Source organism: Tamandua tetradactyla, chromosome 1 (assembly GCF_023851605.1).
Source record: "Tamandua tetradactyla isolate mTamTet1 chromosome 1, mTamTet1.pri, whole genome shotgun sequence".
Taxonomy (NCBI): domain Eukaryota; kingdom Metazoa; phylum Chordata; class Mammalia; order Pilosa; family Myrmecophagidae; genus Tamandua; species Tamandua tetradactyla.
In genome coordinates, this window is record NC_135327.1 from 6434429 (window position 1) to 6451764 (window position 17336).

The 17336-nt window shown below is 45.2% G+C and overlaps 2 protein-coding genes across 5 annotated transcripts in view; one reads left to right on the forward strand and one right to left on the reverse strand.

Annotated features, from left to right (window-relative positions):
- Positions 1 to 1583, reverse strand: part of DNTTIP1 (deoxynucleotidyltransferase terminal interacting protein 1) — a 32841-nt gene extending 31258 nt beyond the window's left edge. Inside the window, exons 1-2 of one of the 3 annotated variants that reach the window (XR_013178864.1) lie at positions 1403 to 1583; positions 764 to 834 (exon numbers count right to left, since the gene is read on the reverse strand). Coding sequence is in view for 2 of the 3 variants with exons in the window: in XM_077167862.1 (XP_077023977.1) it covers positions 764 to 834; positions 1403 to 1507 (176 nt within the window). In the remaining variant the exon portion in view is untranslated. Of the gene's footprint in view, positions 1 to 763; positions 835 to 1225; positions 1348 to 1402 lie in introns of those variants that run through there. The other 2 variants (XM_077167862.1, XM_077167859.1) reach the window with 2 other exon arrangements.
- Positions 1584 to 1645: 62 nt separating this feature from the next.
- WFDC3 (WAP four-disulfide core domain 3) lies at positions 1646 to 15852 on the forward strand. Of its 2 annotated transcripts, none has more exons than XM_077167872.1 (8): positions 1646 to 1744; positions 3531 to 3619; positions 4018 to 4149; positions 4985 to 5131; positions 9971 to 10102; positions 11588 to 11773; positions 12163 to 12261; positions 12355 to 15852. In XM_077167872.1, the coding sequence occupies exons 2-7, from the start codon at positions 3538 to 3540 to the stop codon at positions 12189 to 12191; spliced, it is 708 nt and encodes a 235-aa protein (XP_077023987.1). In that variant the 5' UTR covers positions 1646 to 1744; positions 3531 to 3537; the 3' UTR covers positions 12192 to 12261; positions 12355 to 15852. The 2 variants fall into 2 exon arrangements, with proteins under 2 accessions (XP_077023987.1, XP_077023986.1); XM_077167871.1 differs by having other exon boundaries at positions 1660 to 1744; positions 3385 to 3619.
- The last annotated feature ends 1484 nt before the right edge of the window (positions 15853 to 17336 follow it).

The following is a 17336-nucleotide window of genomic DNA, read 5'->3' on the forward strand; positions in this document are numbered from 1 at the left end:
GGGCATTACACTAATCTACACAAACCAACAAGATCTCACACCCTATTCAAGATTCCATATAATTATGGTGTTCAAATAAACTGATCATACAAGTTAAATTGGATAATACACTACCTGAAACAGAAAAAACCCACACCTCTTCCTTTGGTCTCACATAGAAGTTGAAGTTTAAAAATATGGACCATTTCATCCTTTACCCTGTACTCTGATTTACCTTAGTCCTGTCCAAATCAGCTTCACTTATACCTCTAATCAAAGTCTGATCACTTTTTTTTACTTTTTAAACAGTTGCTGTATGGGATAATGCTAACTTTCACAGCTTCAGAACTCTGACTCTGCCTCAGGTGTCACATAAAATACTCAAAATTTCAGGGAACGACCAGTTTATACACAAATTGCTCAGTATCTCAGAATTTAGAAATAACAGCTACAACTCCAGAACAGACGTGACTGCTTCAAGAGCTTACAATCTAGGACCCTTCACAATAGGCCCCAATCTGATAACCCATGCCTTTGACTTCAATTCTCCAAGTTTGTATATTATAGTTAGTCCATATGAGTGAGGCATGATAATACGTCTTTTTGTTTCTGACATTTCATTCAATATACTGTCCTCCCGTTTCATTCACCTAGTTGCATGCCTCACAATTCAGTGCTCTTTCTACTGGCTGTAGATCGCTTCTCGGTCTTGTGTAGTGGGGACCCCAAAGCTGCCATTCAAGCCAGTGCCTGGGAAATAAAGCCTGCCAAGGGGGAGCCCTACCTTGTTGTCATCTGTGAACGGCGGCCCCTTCGCTGCACCTGTCTGTGCTTTATCATGATGTTCCAAGGATTCTGTGGGGATCAAGGAAGCAGACGTCACCGATCCTGTGACATAATGGTGGGGTTGCGAGGATAGGTAGAAGTTAAACCTAGAAATCCTTGCTTTTCAGATCCCTTCATCGCCTCTCCAACCTTGGGGTGTGGGGAATAGCAGCGGTTGGAAGACCCTGACCGGGAAGAACTGAGGAAAAGCTCCTGCCTCGAAAGTCTCAACCCCACTTTTTTTCTGTAACGGTAGAAGGAAGGGACCCAGCGTTGGTAGAGGGCCTACTCTGTGGCAGGTGACATAGCCACATTTATCATCCCATGCCCACAACAAGTCTAGGAGGCAGCTACTAATCATCTCCATTTTGTATTAGAGGAAACTGGAACTCAGGGAGTTGACAGAACGGGTCCACGTCACCTAGCTAAGGGGGCGGCACCAGAATTTGAATCCGGGTCGTCGGGCTGGGAAAACGCCAACTCCCTCGACAGCACCAGACTCCGCGTTCTCTCGCCCGCGGGCCAGGGTCCCGGGAGCCCGAGGCCCCGTCCGGCCCGAGCCCAGGTCCAGCCCTGGCCTCACCGGGGGCGCCCTCACCGTGAGAACCAGCTGCCCCGCTGAGCCCGCGTCCCCATGCTCGGGGCCACCTCGCTCTGCCCCGCCGGGTCCCCGCGGCTGCTCGGCTTCCCCAGTAGCCCCCATGGCGTCCCCGGTCCCCACAGCTTCAGTCCGACTTTGCCACCGGCCGGAAGGTGGCTTCGTGACGTCATTGGGCCGCGCCACTCGCTAGCCCGGAAGCGAGCTAAGGCGAGCGGCGCAGTTGTCATGGGAACCGAACCGCTGCCACTGGCCGGGGTGCGGGGTTCGGAGAAGCCTTGTGTGTGTGGGTTGCTGCAGGTTTCTCCAGCGAGGGCGCTGCGCCTCAGGAGTGGGCGTTCGGTCGGTAGTGAGCTTATAGGTGGCATTCAGTCAAGGGCCGTTCTGCCAAGCGCGGTGTAGGAGGAGGGGAGCAGGTTTCCATGGGCTGGGATTAGGGAGCGGAGGCGGGTATTTTGTACAGCGGTGTCTGCAGTTCAGTTTTCGGAAATTTTGTATTTGAATATGCCCGGCACTCAGCCCCGGGAATTAGAGTGCGACCTGAAGTGGATGAGGGGGTGTGGGGGTTGGGTGGGCGGCGGGACAAAACCCTGCAAGACTGGTCTGGCCCATGCCATCCCAAACACCCACAGCTGCATCTTTCTAGGCCTTGAGAGATCTGAAGGCATCAGGTGACATTTGGGTCTTGGCTTGTGGATTTCCTCTGTTCCAGGGAGCTGGGCTTCTCTTCCGCACAAGACTGATGATTCTGGGATAGGCTGGGGATGTAGAAATTTAATCGCTGTAGAGTTTATCTGTTATGGCTCGAAAGTGAGTCCTTGCCTGATGTGCACAGCCAATCACTACACACTTGGATTTTGAGGAGAGAAAGAAGTTATTGCTAAACTCAAAGCAAGGAGATTAGAAGGCCTATGGATCATAAATCTGTCTCCCCAAATTGGAGAAACTTTCAGCGTTTTATACCATTCAAGCAAAGAGGCAGGCTTAGGATAAGGAACAAGAAGGTCAGTTCTGGCATGACTTATGTTTCTTCATTAATAATTATCAAGGGTGCTTTGTGTAGAAGCACGAGACATCACAGTGCTACTGCAAAACAAGATAAGGGGATAAAAACAGCCAGTCGTGAGTTACTTGTTGCAACCTCTGAACTAGTTTTCTTACCTCTAAGATTACTGTGCAGATTAAAATAATAAATGTACATAAAACACACAATAGGTCATCAACAGATACTAATTATCTCCACACTCCAACATCAGCCTTTTAAAGATGAGAAACCTTCCTGGCACCAAATTTTTTGGTTCTGCTAAGGCGATTTTAACCTTGTGTCTTGAAAGTCCTCTGCCCTTTAACCCCAGCAGGGCTCAGGAGTACCAATGGACATCATTGTGTATCATGGCTGACTAAAGTCATAGGTAGGACCAATAAAGAAAAATAAAAGAAATACAGGAAGAAGAGAAAAAGAAAGGGGGTACATAGAGAGTCAAGTATTCAAGTGATACCAACTGTTCTTTTGGGTTCTGCTAACTAGCCTTCATACAGTTCAAGAATGGCCTGTGTGGGCTAGAGGGACATACAGTTTTTTGCTGCATTTGTATTAGTTCTGAACAAACTCAAATGCTGCTTTTCTGTCATTGATAGTTTGTAAGTAGCCTTTTGCATTTTCTGTTTTCCAGGTTGCTAAGATGAATAGAAGTCACAGTGTGTTTTATTTGCTTTTGGTTCTTATTAAGTTGCATCTCTAGTGCTTTCCTTTGTTTTTCTCGGCTACAGAAGTGTCTTTCCAAAACCCTTTAGGCTGTCTTTGATCCTTTATCTGATGGCCATCCTTCCTTTTCTCCAGTTACCCACTAGGTTCCACAATGCTATCCAAGGGTGGTGTGTGTATTGCATTTCAGGGTTTGATCACTCCCATCACATGTGCCCTTTGGTAGTGCCAGGAATTTTCTCACATACCAGCAACCAGTCCCTTTTCTTCTTGCCAGGAGAAGACATCCTGGGGGGAATATTGCGAAAGAGAACACTGGGCCTGAATTTGGGGCAGTCCCCTAGTCCTTCCCCATCTGTTAGTTCATCCTCTGGGCAAGGTGTATAGTTCTGACCCGAACTGAGCTGTCATTTGAACTCTCAGCATCATCATGATGTTGAACTACCTCTTCCTCCTGAAGGCACTTGTTACTCTTTGGTCCCTGTCATCCTGGCTAACTGCAGGAGAGCATGGTGAGCTGGTATTTGGGGTCTTTGGCTAACAGTAACAGAAAGTGACGAGGGGAGATGGTCATCTCTGTAGTTCAGGACTGCATGAGTGGATGCTTGGGACAGCCAGTATAGGTCTTCTTGACTTTCTTCACTGTCTCTGTACAAGGAGATAGGACTTCCAACTGGGGTTTCTAGCGGAGTTCCCCGAGAGCACCCTAAGGAAGATCACCCCATCTTCTCTCTCTCCCTCTCTCTTAATCTTCACAGTCGTTGGTCCTTTAGTGGTTGTAGGGGAGCAAAAATGCCAGTTGCAGAGGTATTTTGGAGAGGAATGTTTGGAAAGGCTGGAAGTCTTTGAAGTTTTCCCCATTTCATGAGGCCTGGCCAGTTACCTTGGGCTTACATGGTATCTTTTGCAGTGAAAGAGGGAGAATGCCCTCCTGATAAGAATCCATGCAAAGAGCTGTGCCAAGGGGATGAATCGTGTCCGGCTGGGCAGAAGTGCTGCAGCACAGGCTGTGGTCGGGTCTGCCGAGGAGATGTTCCTAAAGGTATGTTGGCATGAGGGGCAAAATCCCAGTGTGTTCTCTGAGCCTGCTTTTGGGATAGATGGAAACAGAGAATTTACTGTCTCCTAGGTTAGCTCTTGAAATCTAACTTGCCTAGAGTACCTCTTCTTCCTTTTGGAATCCCTTCTTTATTCAGTGTCCCCAGTTCCTTAACTCAGGAAAGAATGTACCACTGATTATCTCTTTTACTTTGTATTCAGAGTTCCTATGATGGCTGGAGGGGAAAGTTGAAAAGGAAAGTCTGTTTAATGTAATGATTAAGAGGGTGGGCCCTAGAGCCTTTTTTAAAGCCTTCCTTTTTTAAGCCTTAATATACTCATCTATAACAGTGGGATAATTGTTTCTACCTCATAGAATCGTTGTGAGGTTCAAATAAGATGTTCCTGGCACATGGTAAATGCCAGTGAATGTTACAGTGAATGTTGGCTATTGCTCTTTTTTTTTCATTAAAAAAATTGTATTGATGAGACAATGTACAAGCACATACATTCCCAACATACAAGCATTCCACACACGGTGCACAACCAGCAGCCCACAACATCACCACATAGTTGTGCATTCACCACCACGATCATACCCCAGAACAGCGGCTTCACTCCAGAAAAAGAAACAGAGAAAAAAGAGCTCGCACACACCACACCCCCTTGGCTGTTGTTCTTGTTGTTATTGTCCCTTTGCTCTGGCACCAGTGTCCAGAGAGGCTTGAAGGATGCTCAGGACTTTCTTCCTCTGACTTCCCCTGTTGCTCTGCCTGTGGGTGTCCCCGGGTACCATTATTTCCTGTCTATGGCTCTGTCTCCTTTTTTTTTTTCTGCAGGGAGGAAAGGAGATTGTCCCAGGGTTATTTGGAGACAACCCTGCTTTAAAAGGTGCATCAGTGACGAGACATGTCCAGGTCTAAAGAAATGCTGCACGTCTGGCTGCAACAGGAGCTGTGTGGCCCCCATCCTTAAGCGAAAACCGGGTAAGAAACCCCATCATACCCTGTAGTCTGTGTGGTCTGCTTGTTTCTTTCTCAAATATGCCCATGTCATCTTGTTGGACTTATTTTACTTTGAGAGATAATAAGTGTGTGCTAATATATTGGGCACTTTTAGAAAAATTGGTGTACAGAAAGTACCGAAGCTGCGTGCATGTTTGTGGCATGCGTGTGCTCGAGGCAGGCAGAGGACGCTGTCAGAAGGGTAACCTCGACATATACTGGTTTGCAGGCAGGCCTGAGAGCTGTTGGGCGATTTCTGATTCCTGCTGTCAGTTGTGATAGACTGTATTAAAATCTTAGCTAGAGAATTTGCAAAGAGATAGCAGAAGAGAATCTTGGTACCTTTGCAAGGCCAAACGCACATATCACTGTTCTCTTGCCTTTGGCACTCTTTGCCTGCGTGCACACACAGGATATCCATGTACTGTTGGAAACCGGTTCTGTAGAGAGGTGTTTGAAAGGGATTTCTTACCTTACGACCCAGTTCTCCATTTATTCATTCATTCCTTCAACAAATCTTTATACTTAATCTAGAGTCAATGCTGGGTTCTGGGTGTTTTGTTGGGAGCAAAATGAATCCCATTTTTGACTTCATGGAGTCCTAGTCTAGTGGGGGAGAAAGATGTTTAGTAATAAATACGAATGTAAATAAATATGTAATTTCAAATTGAGATAAGGACAACAAAGGAAAGTTAAAAGGTGCTGAGAGAGGGAGGGAGAGGGAGGGAGAGAGAGGGAGAGGAGAAAGAGGGAATAAATATGAATATAATGGGGAAACTCACTTTAGATTGGGTGATGGCCTGTTTAGTGTACTGACATTTAAGCTGCAGCCTGGGGGAAAGTTAAAGTTAGCCAGGTGAAGGATATGATGAACTGTCCAGGAAGAGAGAAAAGCATGTGCAGAGGTCTTAAGATGAGAAGGAACTCACCACATTTAAAAATGGAAAGAAAGCCTGTGTTAGAATAGAGATAGAGAGGGGAAGGTGGTTCCAAGTTACGATGGAGATGAACAAGAAGGTGAAAAATGGCATCCCCTCAACTAGGGAGGTGGAAGTGGAGATGGGAAAAGGTAACAGAGTTGAGAAAATTTTCAGGTAGAAATGACAGAACTTTCTGTTCTATTCCTTGTGTGCCCCCTCACCCCCCATTCCCGTGAGGGGCTGCCAATGGTACTAGAAATTGACAATTTGTCTTCTATGGCCAGCCCCTTCTTGTTTCTGTCTTGTTTCAGATTTTCACAGCTGCTTTTTCTTCTTTGTTATTCCAGATAGGTTTTATGATCATATTGTCAATTTATTCCCCAAAACACTGAAGCTACTTTGTTTTGGAATGGTGTTGGGTTTATAAATTAACTTAGGGAGAACTGACATTTTTAAAACATTGAATCTTTGTGTCTTATCATTGTTCAAGTGTATTTGATATAGTTCAGGGCATTTTATAGTTTTAAAATATTTCCTGATAAACTTTCCTAGGTATTTTATTTTCTTCTTTGCTGTATTAAATGGAGCCTTACATTACGTCTTCCATTATGTTTTCTAAAGGAGCTGGATCCATCTTCTCCTCTGAGATGATAGCATGTTACAGTGGAAAAGTTTGCACTGTGGTTGTCAGAGATCTTGGTTTAAACTGAACATTTGCCAGGTACTGGCCAGGGATCCTTGGACCAGTCTCTTCTGCTTCTTTGAGGCTTGGTTGCCTACTCTGTAACATGGAGCAGATAATAGCTACCTCAGTGGGTTGTTGTAATGATTCAAAGCATGTAAAATATTTGGTCCTCAATATACATTAACTCCCTTCCATTTGGGATAGGTCAGAGTACAATTTCTAAGTAGCTCCTCTTATCCAGAACCAGGATTGCTTTCTCATCCTCTGATAGTTCCTCTTTGAGACCCTGAAATGCCACAACGTGTGACATCTATTTCCTTCCAGACAAACCTCCCTAGGTAGTAGGTCCTGTACCCAGTGGGACTGCCTGTGCATGGCTTAGGCAAGCTTTCTTGAGCAGCCTGACCATAAGAGAAGAAAAGAGAGTTGCACTCCTTGCCGGGACTTTTGGGCCCCAGCTCTGGAAGCAAGGCCTGGGAACCTGTCTCAGGCCAGTCACTCACTGCCAACTTGTTGGACTTGGTGCAATCTTGCCAATGTTTGAAGCTGATGGCTTAATACAGAGGCTGAGGGAGAGACTGACAGACAGGGACAGCACTTTTGTGAGCTGCTCTGGGCCCCTGGCTTGGCTAGATGGAACTTCTTATTTAACTTGGAACCAGGCAGGCAGCTAGAATAGTGAATCTCCCATAGATCTGCTGGGAGCTGACTTGCTGAGCGGGGTTCCTAGCCTGGCGGGAGGCAATACTGAGTTGTGGTTAACTACTTTTCTGCCATTCCAGTTCTAGAGGAGTGCTGGGCCGCTCACCCAACAGGACTGGTTGCTACATGTAACCCCACAGGAAGCACTCCTTCCTGGCCTATGAGCAGTTCCTGCCTCCTCTAAGCTCTGAGGTTGCTGGAGGTTTACCGTAGTCATTGAAGGTCTGTTTGGCAGTCAGGCTGCCAGCAGGCTTAGGTCAGAAACTGGGACCTGCTCTCAAGAGACAGTTCTAGCCCGTTAGGGGTCTAGACTCTGGTTTGTCTGCTTGCTTTGTGGTCTCGAATGAGTCCCTTCATTTCCCTGAGTCTCACTTTTGTCATTTGTCAAATGGGGATGCGATGGTTAAGTTCATGTCAACTTGACTTGTGGTTGTCCAGTCGTTTGGTTTAGCAAGCGCTGCTGTGATCGTTATTGCCGTCGTTGTCCTCTCTCTCTAGAGACCCCGACTGATAGAGATTTGCTGCCGGGTGTGGTTCTGGAGAAATAGAATTTTAAGGATGAGATTTCTGAGTTGGTTCTGGGGTTTTTGCAATTGGTTCTCTAATCTGATTAGATTAAAAACATTAATGACTCTATTTCCAACAATCAAGATGGCTGACTATGTGAAATAAGCCTTTTCTCCCAGGGCACACATAGAAACCTTCATGTCCTTCATAAGGCACGTACGTTGGAAAGTTGCTTTTTCCATCATGGCAGACTTCCTGGAGCCAGCCATATGCAATCATACTTACCTGTTTCTACTCAGAGGCACCTGGCCAGTCCTGTTTTACTTCTCTACAAAACCTTTAACTGCCTGCTGATCTTTTTTTTCCATTTTAACTATTTGAAATAAACACTGAGACAAATGAGTCATGGTGGGTTGATTTGCTTTGGACGTGGCCTTCTGTGGGTGTGTCTGCTCCCCGTGACCTGAACAGCTGACAACATGTTTTAACCGTGAGGTAATAGACTATTTCATTGTGAATCAAGAGGCTGAGTTTCATCCTGCTTTGCCACTGACTCATTCTGTACTTCTGGGAAAGTCCTTTCTCTTCTCTGAGTCTCATTGTCTGCATAGGGATGATCTTCATCAGAAATGTGCTTGGCTGTGTGTAACGGAAAGTTAACCAAACAGGGCTTGTTTTTCTCACACAGCATGAAGTCCTGAGTTGGTGCCAGGGCTGGCGTGGCGGCTCCACGATGCACTCGAGGATGAGACTGTATCTCTCCTTGGGAGTACTTCTGCCCTATCGCTCCGTGTTTGTCTGTCTTCTGAAATGGAAGAAGAAAGAACGGAGGGGGCCGTTAGAAACGGGTGGTCCCTGTGATCAGGAGTGTAAAAGTTTTCCCAGTTTATGTCTTAGTTTATAGCCACTCCTAGTTTCAGGAGAATCTGGGGAAGTGAATAAGTTCAGCTGGGCTTATTGCCTTTCGGAACAAACCTGGGGCTCTGCTAATAAGTGTTTCAGTTATCCTCTGCTGTATAACAAGCCACCCCAAAAGTTAAGAGGCTTAACATGCAAACAGTTTCTTTTTTCTCAAAGTTGTGTAGGTTGACTGGAATCAGCTGGGCAGTTCTTATACCCACATGATGTGGCTGAGGTTCCTCAAGCAGGGAGGTCAGTGGAGAGCATGGCTGGGACTGGAGTGTCCAGGATGGCCTCTCTTCCTCCAGAGTCTTTTTGTTCAGTGTCTCTCATCATTCTGCTTTACAGCATGGCAGCTGGTTTCCAAGAGGGAGTGTTCTAAGAGGACAAGCCCCACTATTCAAGTGTTTATTAGGCCTCTGCCTGCAACATACTCGCTAATATCCCATTGGTGAAAGCAAATCACATAGCCAAGCCCAGCGTCAGCATGGGAGGGGTCTACTCAGGGGACACATCTGAGGGGATGGGGTCCATTGGTGACCACCCAGGTAATGGTCTACCACAGTAAGAAAGAAGGGAGACGTTGCTAGGTGTATGCGTGGAGTAACTGAGAATGGGGACACCAATGGGCATTTGCACGCTGTTGTTTACTGCAACAGTGTTTGAGATTTGCAATGGATGGCGGTGGCCTAAGGGTACAACCAGTGAAGAATGGAAGCAGGAACAATGGACTAGTGAGCAGCTGCAAGAAGGAATGAAGTCGTGGGGTATTAAAGTAGGTGAAAAAGAAAGAAAGAAAGAAGGGAGAATGAATATTGGATTGGCAGCTAGTGTATTTGCCTCAGTAGGTTAGACCTGAATGGTGTTTATTAAACTGAGTCCTGAAGTCAATTTAGTAGTTTATGCCCAGCATTAAAAAAAAAGAAGAAATGGAAAGAATGTAAACTATCAGGGTGCTTTGCATATGCATATATATGCACATATCTGGACATTTTAAACTTATCTATATTCGCATATACATGGCACATGGTGAAAAATGTGTTTTGTAGCCTGAGTGACAAAGATATAAGGGCATCTTTGGGCCCTAATGCTCTGATTCTGTGGCAGAGTTTGGCGGTGACTGTCCTGCCGATCCCCTTCCGTGTGAGGAGCTGTGCGAGGGGGATGCGGCCTGTCCCCAGGGGCAGAAATGCTGCAGCACCGGCTGTGGCCACGCCTGTCGAGGAGACATTGAGGGAGGTAGGTAGGCTTTTGGGGGAGGAAGTCCTTGCGTGTTTCCTGGGCCCTAGGGTTGACTTGGGAGGGAGCCATCTGTGGCCTTCTTCTCTTTCCTTCCTGGGAGGAGCCAGAGTCCTCATCCTTCCTGCCCTCCCTTAACCCCAGCCCAGAGAAACCTCTTTCTAGGGCCAAGGGGCTCAGGTAGTCAATTAAAACTAGGGAAGGCAGTGTGGGGTAGTAGGAAAACATAAAAACAACAACAAAAACCCTAGGCCAGAAACAGGTAGGTGTCTGCCTTTGGATCTTGGTTCTGACGCTGATGTTTTCTGTGACCTTCTTGAGCTCTAGTTTCTTTATCTGTAAAATGGAAAAGTTGGTAAGATCTTTAGTTTTCAGACCTAATTTTTAGCACAAAACTTTTCTCCCCTTCCAAATGAAATCTTTAGGTGGAAGCAACATGCATTCAACAGATAAAAGTATTCCTGATCTGATTCCTTTGTTTCTTTAATTAAAAAAAACAAAAACAAAATTTTGTGTTGTTTGAATGTATTTTAAAAATTTTATTGTGGTAACATAGATACAACATAAAAATTTCTATTTTAATCACTTTCAAGTATACAATTCAGTGGTGCTAATTGCATTCACAATGTAATTACCATCATCACCACCCTTTACCCAAACTTTTCCATCACCCAAACCCATTAAGCATTCACTCCCCAGCACCCACCCACCCTCACCACTCCCTGGTAACCTGTAATGTATATATATATATATATATATATTTTTTTTTTTTTTGCACGGGCAGGCACTGGTAATTGAACTTGGGTCTCTGGCATGGTAGGTGAGAACTCTGCCACTGTGCCACCGTTGCCCACCCTGTAATGTATTTTTGTCTCTATAAATTTGCATATTATAGTTATTTTCATATAAATAAAATTATATAATATTTGTCCTTTTGTTTCTGGCTTATTTCACCCAACATTATGTCCTCAAATTAAAAAAAACAACCAATATACATTTTTGAGCGCTCCTTTTGTGCTAGTCAATGTGGAACCCAATTTCAAAGTTTGATGAAAGGAGATGACCCAGGTACTAGGGGAGCACAAAACAGGGGCACCAAACCTCATCTAAAATGGCAAAGAAGGCCTTCCTGAGGAAGTGACACCTAAACCGAAGCCCAGGCGAAGGAGGAGTGGGTGGTGGTCTGGAAATCTTGCTTCTTCTGCACTCCCACCAGCCCCCACAGACCTACAGAGATGTCAGGCCCTGAGTAATTTAGGCAACTCCCTGTGCAATGCCGTTTGAAAACCTTTGGCCCAGATGCTGTTTGGGTCCTTTCAGATTCTCAGATCTTGTAGCTTCAGAGTTTCCCAGCTACTTTGGTAACGATCTATCTGGTGTCAGGGATTGCTTTACTTGGAGCCTCTGAGTGTGAGTTCCAGATGGGAACTAGCAGTCAGTTTTGCTGACCACGTGGTTCCTTTTCTTTGCCTATTTTTCCTACAGGGAGGGGCGGTAACTGCCCAAACATTCTGGCAGGCCTGTGCATCATGGGCTGCCTGGTTGATGAGGACTGTTCAGTCGGAGAAAAGTGCTGCAAGTCAGGCTGTGGCCGGTTCTGTGCCCCACCGGTCTTGCCACCCAAACTGATCATAAACTCCAACTGGACTGTCAAGTCTGATTCTGAATTAGGTGAATACAGTCCACCATTATCAACAAAGAGTTCATGCTATGTGCAGAGCACCGGCTTTGGTGTTGGGGAAGGGGACTACAGATGGCCAAGACAGGGTTTTTGCCCTTGGAGAGTCTAGTTGGAGAGAAAGCACACTTTAGAGATCAGAGCCCTTGTGAAGACAATATGGGCTTATGGGCATCCAGCGTGGGTGTGGCTCTCTGGGGAGATCTTTCCAGTCCGAAAGACTGTGACGGTGGAAAGCTAGCACAGAGAACATGTTGGGCAGGTGATCTGGTGAACGCTAGCAAAGGGCAGAGGATGGAACGTATGGGTTAAGTTGGGGTGGGGTGGGAATGTGGGCAGGGTGAAGGTGGGTAAGTGAATAGACCCACTGTTTTTATAATAGGAGATATGTGGTTGACATCTGAATGCTGAAAGTCTTCAATACCAGCTTGGACTGGATTGTCTAGGAAGCAGGGAGGCGTTTAAGGCTTTTGAGGGCAAGGTATGCCCAGCTTCTCTGGGGAGAGGGAGAACACATTGGGTAGCTGGAGCCTGGAAGGGTACAGTTGTGACTTGGTATTTTTTCTGCTTTCAGAGATCCCCGTGCCCTAGCTGTTCTGATTTGCCCTGGCTTCTTTGGTGACTCCGGGGGCCTTGTCCTGGTAGCCAGTAAAGGATGACACCCTGGGGCTCATGACACTTCAATGGACACCCACGGTCCTTTCTTCTCTGCTTTTCTTCCCATTACTGCCCTGAGCACAGAAAACAGCCCTGGGTTGGGCAGGGGAAATGGTGCTTCTCCCCAATAAAGGCTGGTACTGACTCTCTTGTCTGTGCTGTTTGGGGCAAAGATGAGGAAGCGCAAGGAGGACTGAGCATGGCTGGTGGGATTATATTTAGAAGGGATGGGTCATCTATTCTTTCTGAGAATACTGCAGATAGGTGGGTGTGGCTAGAGAGAGATTGGTGAGAGCTAAACCCAGAGTGACTTGCCATTGATCTCTCTCTCAAGCCCCAGGATGAGATGGCCAGTCCCTGTTTTGGGGCCTGCTATCCTTTCTTTGTTCTTTTACTGGAGATCGTGATTGTGGTTGGAACTGGGGTGGATGGCTATAGTTTGTTCTTTCTGACTGCGGAAATCAGCAGTTTACCTTTAAGCCCTTCAAGTGATTGGATGAGACTCCTCTCATAGCTGAAGGCAATCTCCTTTGTTGATTGTAAATATAATCAGCCAGACATGCAATCATCTGACTAATGATTTCAATCTATGAAATACCCTCACAGTAACAATCAGGCCAGTGCTTGCTTGATCGAACAAGTGTACATCATAACCTAGCCAAGTGGACACATGAACTCAACCATTACACCCCCTTCCAGTTTTTTGCTTATCAGTTTGTTAATTATTAACAAAATACAAAGACATGTGCATGCTTTAAAAAAATCAGCATGGAAGAGCTTTCAATAAAAAAAACAGCTTGGGAATCTTGAAGGTCTGTAGAATGATTTTCTGCAGGCGCTGAGGGTGGGATTGGAGAGGAGGTGTGAACCCCAGGCACAGCTCAGGCTGAGCCCTGGGAGAGCAGCCCCCTTCCAGGCCTTCTCTTTTCCTCTAGGGCAGCCTACCCTGTCCAGGTGGGAGCCGCTGACCTGAAGTGGCAACATCACACCAGGCTGTGTGTATGTGTGCACTTGTGTGTAAGTTGAGTTGAAATTGAACTTGGGGTTGTGTTGGAGTTGGAGGTTAAGGGCTGAGATAGAGCCAAATTTTAGGTCTTTCACCCCAAAACCTTTCTGGAAGACTTTTTCTACTATTATACCCAAAACCAAAGAAGCTGTCAGTTCTGGGGGAGCAGGTCTCAATGGACCCTGAACCTATTCCCTAATGTTGCACCTTGAGAATAGTTTCTAACCAGGTTGTTGCAAAGCAACACTCCTCCCCTGTGCTGATACATGGCGTCCTCCCAGTGGGCAGGAATTTCTGGGGCTCTGACACTTGTCAGTCCTCAAGTATGGGTTCACCAAGACCTGCTCTTTGATCATTACCATGGGTCTCATAGTCCTCCCTCCTCTACCCCTTTCCTTGGCCACCTGGAGGTATAAATCATTGGATCCACATGTGCTCTCAGTCTCAGCAGCAACTTGTGCCCTTGCCACCAATCCCTGCTGTTGTTCTGGACCTCACTGCTCTCTCTAGTAGGGTGTAATGTCACTGGTAAGTGGGTTACGTGGGGTGGGGAAGCTGGAGGCTTGGCACATGCCCACTGGAGGGGGAAGGTTCTTTTGAAGTCTGAATTCCCTTTCTCAAGTTGTCAAGGGCATTGGTGCACAGGTATAAGTCAAGGGTGAAGAAGGCCCCATAAGAATGATCAGCTAACGCTTACTGAATGCTAACTATGAACCAGGCACTGAGTTAAGAACTTTACATCCAAAATCTCATGGTCCTCATAGTAGTTCCATGAAGTTGTGTTTTTCAGATGAGGAAGCTGAGATTCAGAAAGTTTGAATAACTTGCCCAAAGTCCCATGTATATTGCCAGACTAGAGTTCCACCCTTTGTTTTCTTGACTCCAAAATTCTTCTAATTTTGATATTCTACTTCCTTCCTCTGTAAATTATTTCAAGACTAGTGGAACCACGGTGATAATTTGAGAAGTAAGGAAAAGGGAACAGGCAGGGCTAACTCTGAGTTTTAGTCCAGATTGGCCGGATGATCTAGGGCACGTCATCACCCCTCTCTTAGGCTATTGATTCTCATTTAAAAAATGAGAACATAGACATCCGTGAGACTTATGGTCCCCTTCAGCACTAAGATTTCTTCTTAGCAGAGCAGGTCTCAGGGGAACGATTGACCCTTGACATATCTGACCCATTCTTGGGCTTCCTTTCACACTTTCTAATTTGCATTCTGGCTACTCTGCCACCTTGCTCTTAGCTTCTGACCATCAGATAACAGCCCTTGAATTGTTTTCTTCCCACAGTGACTTGGGCCCCCGTTCCAGCCTGGCCCAGGATGCCAGTGCTCCCCAGGACAGGGAAATGAAATGGGCTTTCTGAGGGGAGGCTCAGAGCCCAGACACTAAAGATGGAGTGTGGGTATCCAGCGTGAGATAAAGACCTAGCAAGAGTGATGGGGCTCCAACGCTGTCCTCCCCTTGCGTTCTGGGCTCTGCCATGCTTTGGAGGTGAGTGTCAGTGGGCAGGAATTGTGAGTAGAAAGAATTCTTTGCTGGGTGCTTGATTCCCAGCACCACCAGAGGGCAGCTGAAGCCTATGTAAGTCAGAGACCATTTCCAGGCAAGAGAAACAAAATGAACATTCCAGAAGACTAGTTAAAGGAAAAGTTCACAGTTTATTGTCTGAGTTCCTCCCAGCATTTTCAAGCCACTTTGAGAAAAAGCTACATAGCTGGGTTGATACTCTGTAGGGACCTTATTAGGTGCACGAAATGCATTTAATAAATTAAAACCTAACATTGTGCCCTCCCTTTTCACATAAATTCGAATGCTTCTGTATTTTTGGCAAAATCTATCTTAGGGACATTGTACATCGTGTTGTCTCAGTGTTTCTTGCACAAAACCACAGAGTTAAATTACTGTGGAGCCCAAGACTAGGAAAAAGTTTTTCTCTTCCAACTAGCTAGTGTGACAGATGGGAAAGGAAATAAATTCCTGGGCACTCCTTGTTACCAACTCCTGTCCTAGGTGCTTTTTAGAGCAGATTTTGTCTTTGCCTTGGCTACCAGGAAGCCGAGAGCTAAGGTTTCCTCTCAATTCCAGTGAACAGAATACTTTGGGGATTAGGAGCTTGGATTTCAGAGTTAGCCCTGAATTTGAATCTATATACCACAGTTTGTTTAGCCACTCGTCTGTTGATGGACATTTTGGCTGTTTCCATCTCTTTGCAATTGTAAATAATGCTGCTATAAATATTGGTGTGCAAGTGTCTGTTTGTGTCTTCACCCTTAAGTCCTCTGAGTAGATACCTAGCAGTGGTATTGCTGGGTCATATGGCAATTCTATATTCAGCTTTTTGAGGAACCGCCAAACTGCCTTCCACAGTGGTTGCACCATTTGACATTCCCACCAACAGTGAATAAGTGTGCCTCTTTCTCCACATCCTCTCCAGCACTTGTCATTTTCTGTTTTGTTGATAATGGCCATTCTGGTGGGTGTGAGATGATATCTCATTGTGGTTTTTTTTTTTTCTATCTTTTTTTTTTTTTTTACATGGGCAGGCACCGGGAATCGAACCCAGGTCCTCGGGCTTGGCAGGCAAGCATTCTTACCTGCTGAGCCACCGTGGCCTGCCCTCTCATTGTGGTTTTGATTTGCATTTCTCTAACCGCCAGGGATGTTGAGCATCTCTTCATGTGCCTTTTGGCCATTTGTATTTCCTCTTCTGAGAGTTGTCTGTTCAAGTCTTTTTCCCATTTTGTAATTGAATTGGCTGTCTTTTTGTTGTTGAGTTGAACAATCTCTTTATAAATTCTGGATACTAGACCTTTATCTGATATGTCGTTTCCAAATATTGTCTCCCATTGTATAGGCTGTCTTTTTACTTTCTTTCTTTCTTTATTTATTTTTTTTTATTTTTATTTTTTATTAACGGAAAAAAAAAAATTAACACAACATTTAGAAATCATACCATTCTACATATGCACTCAGTAATTCTTAACATCATCACATAGATGCATGATCATTGTTTCTTAGTACATTTGCATCGGTTTAGAGGAACTAGCAACACAACAGAAAAAGATATAAAATGTTAATATAAAGAAAAGAAATAAAAGTAGTAGTAATAGTAAAAAACAACAACAACAAACAAACCAACAAGCAAACAAAAACAAAAAAAAACCCTATAGCTCAGATGCAGCTTCATTCAGTATTTTAACATGATTACTTTACAATTAGGTATTATTGTGCTGTCCATTTTTGAGTTTTTGTATCTAGTCCTGTTGCACAGTCTGTATCCCTTCAGCTTCAATTACCCATTGTCTTACCCTGTTTCTAACTCCTGCTGAACTCTGTTACCAATGACATATTTCAAGTTTATTCTCGAATGTCTGTTCACATCAGTGGGACCATACAGTATTTGTCCTTTAGTTTTTGGCTGGATTCACTCAGCATAATATTCTCTAGGTCCATCCATGTTATTACATGGTTCATAAGTTTATCTTGTCTTAAAGCTGCATAATATTCCATCGTATGTATATACCACAGTTTGTTTAGCCACTCTTCTGTTGATGGAGATTTTGGCTGTTTCCATCTCTTTGCAATTGCAAACAACGCTGCTATAAACATTGGTGTGCAAATGTCCGTTTGTGTCTTTGCCCTTAAGTCCTTTGAGTAGATACCTAGCAATGGTATTGCTGGGTCGTATGGCAATTCTATATTCAGCTTTTTGAGGAACCGCCAAACTGCCTTCCACAGTGGTTGCACCCTTTGACATTCCCACCAACAGTGGATAAGTGTGCCTCTTTCTCCGCATCCTCTCCAGCACTTGTCATTTTCTGTTTTGTTGATAATGGCCATTCTGGTGGGTGTGAGATGATATCTCATTGTGGTTTTGATTTGCATTT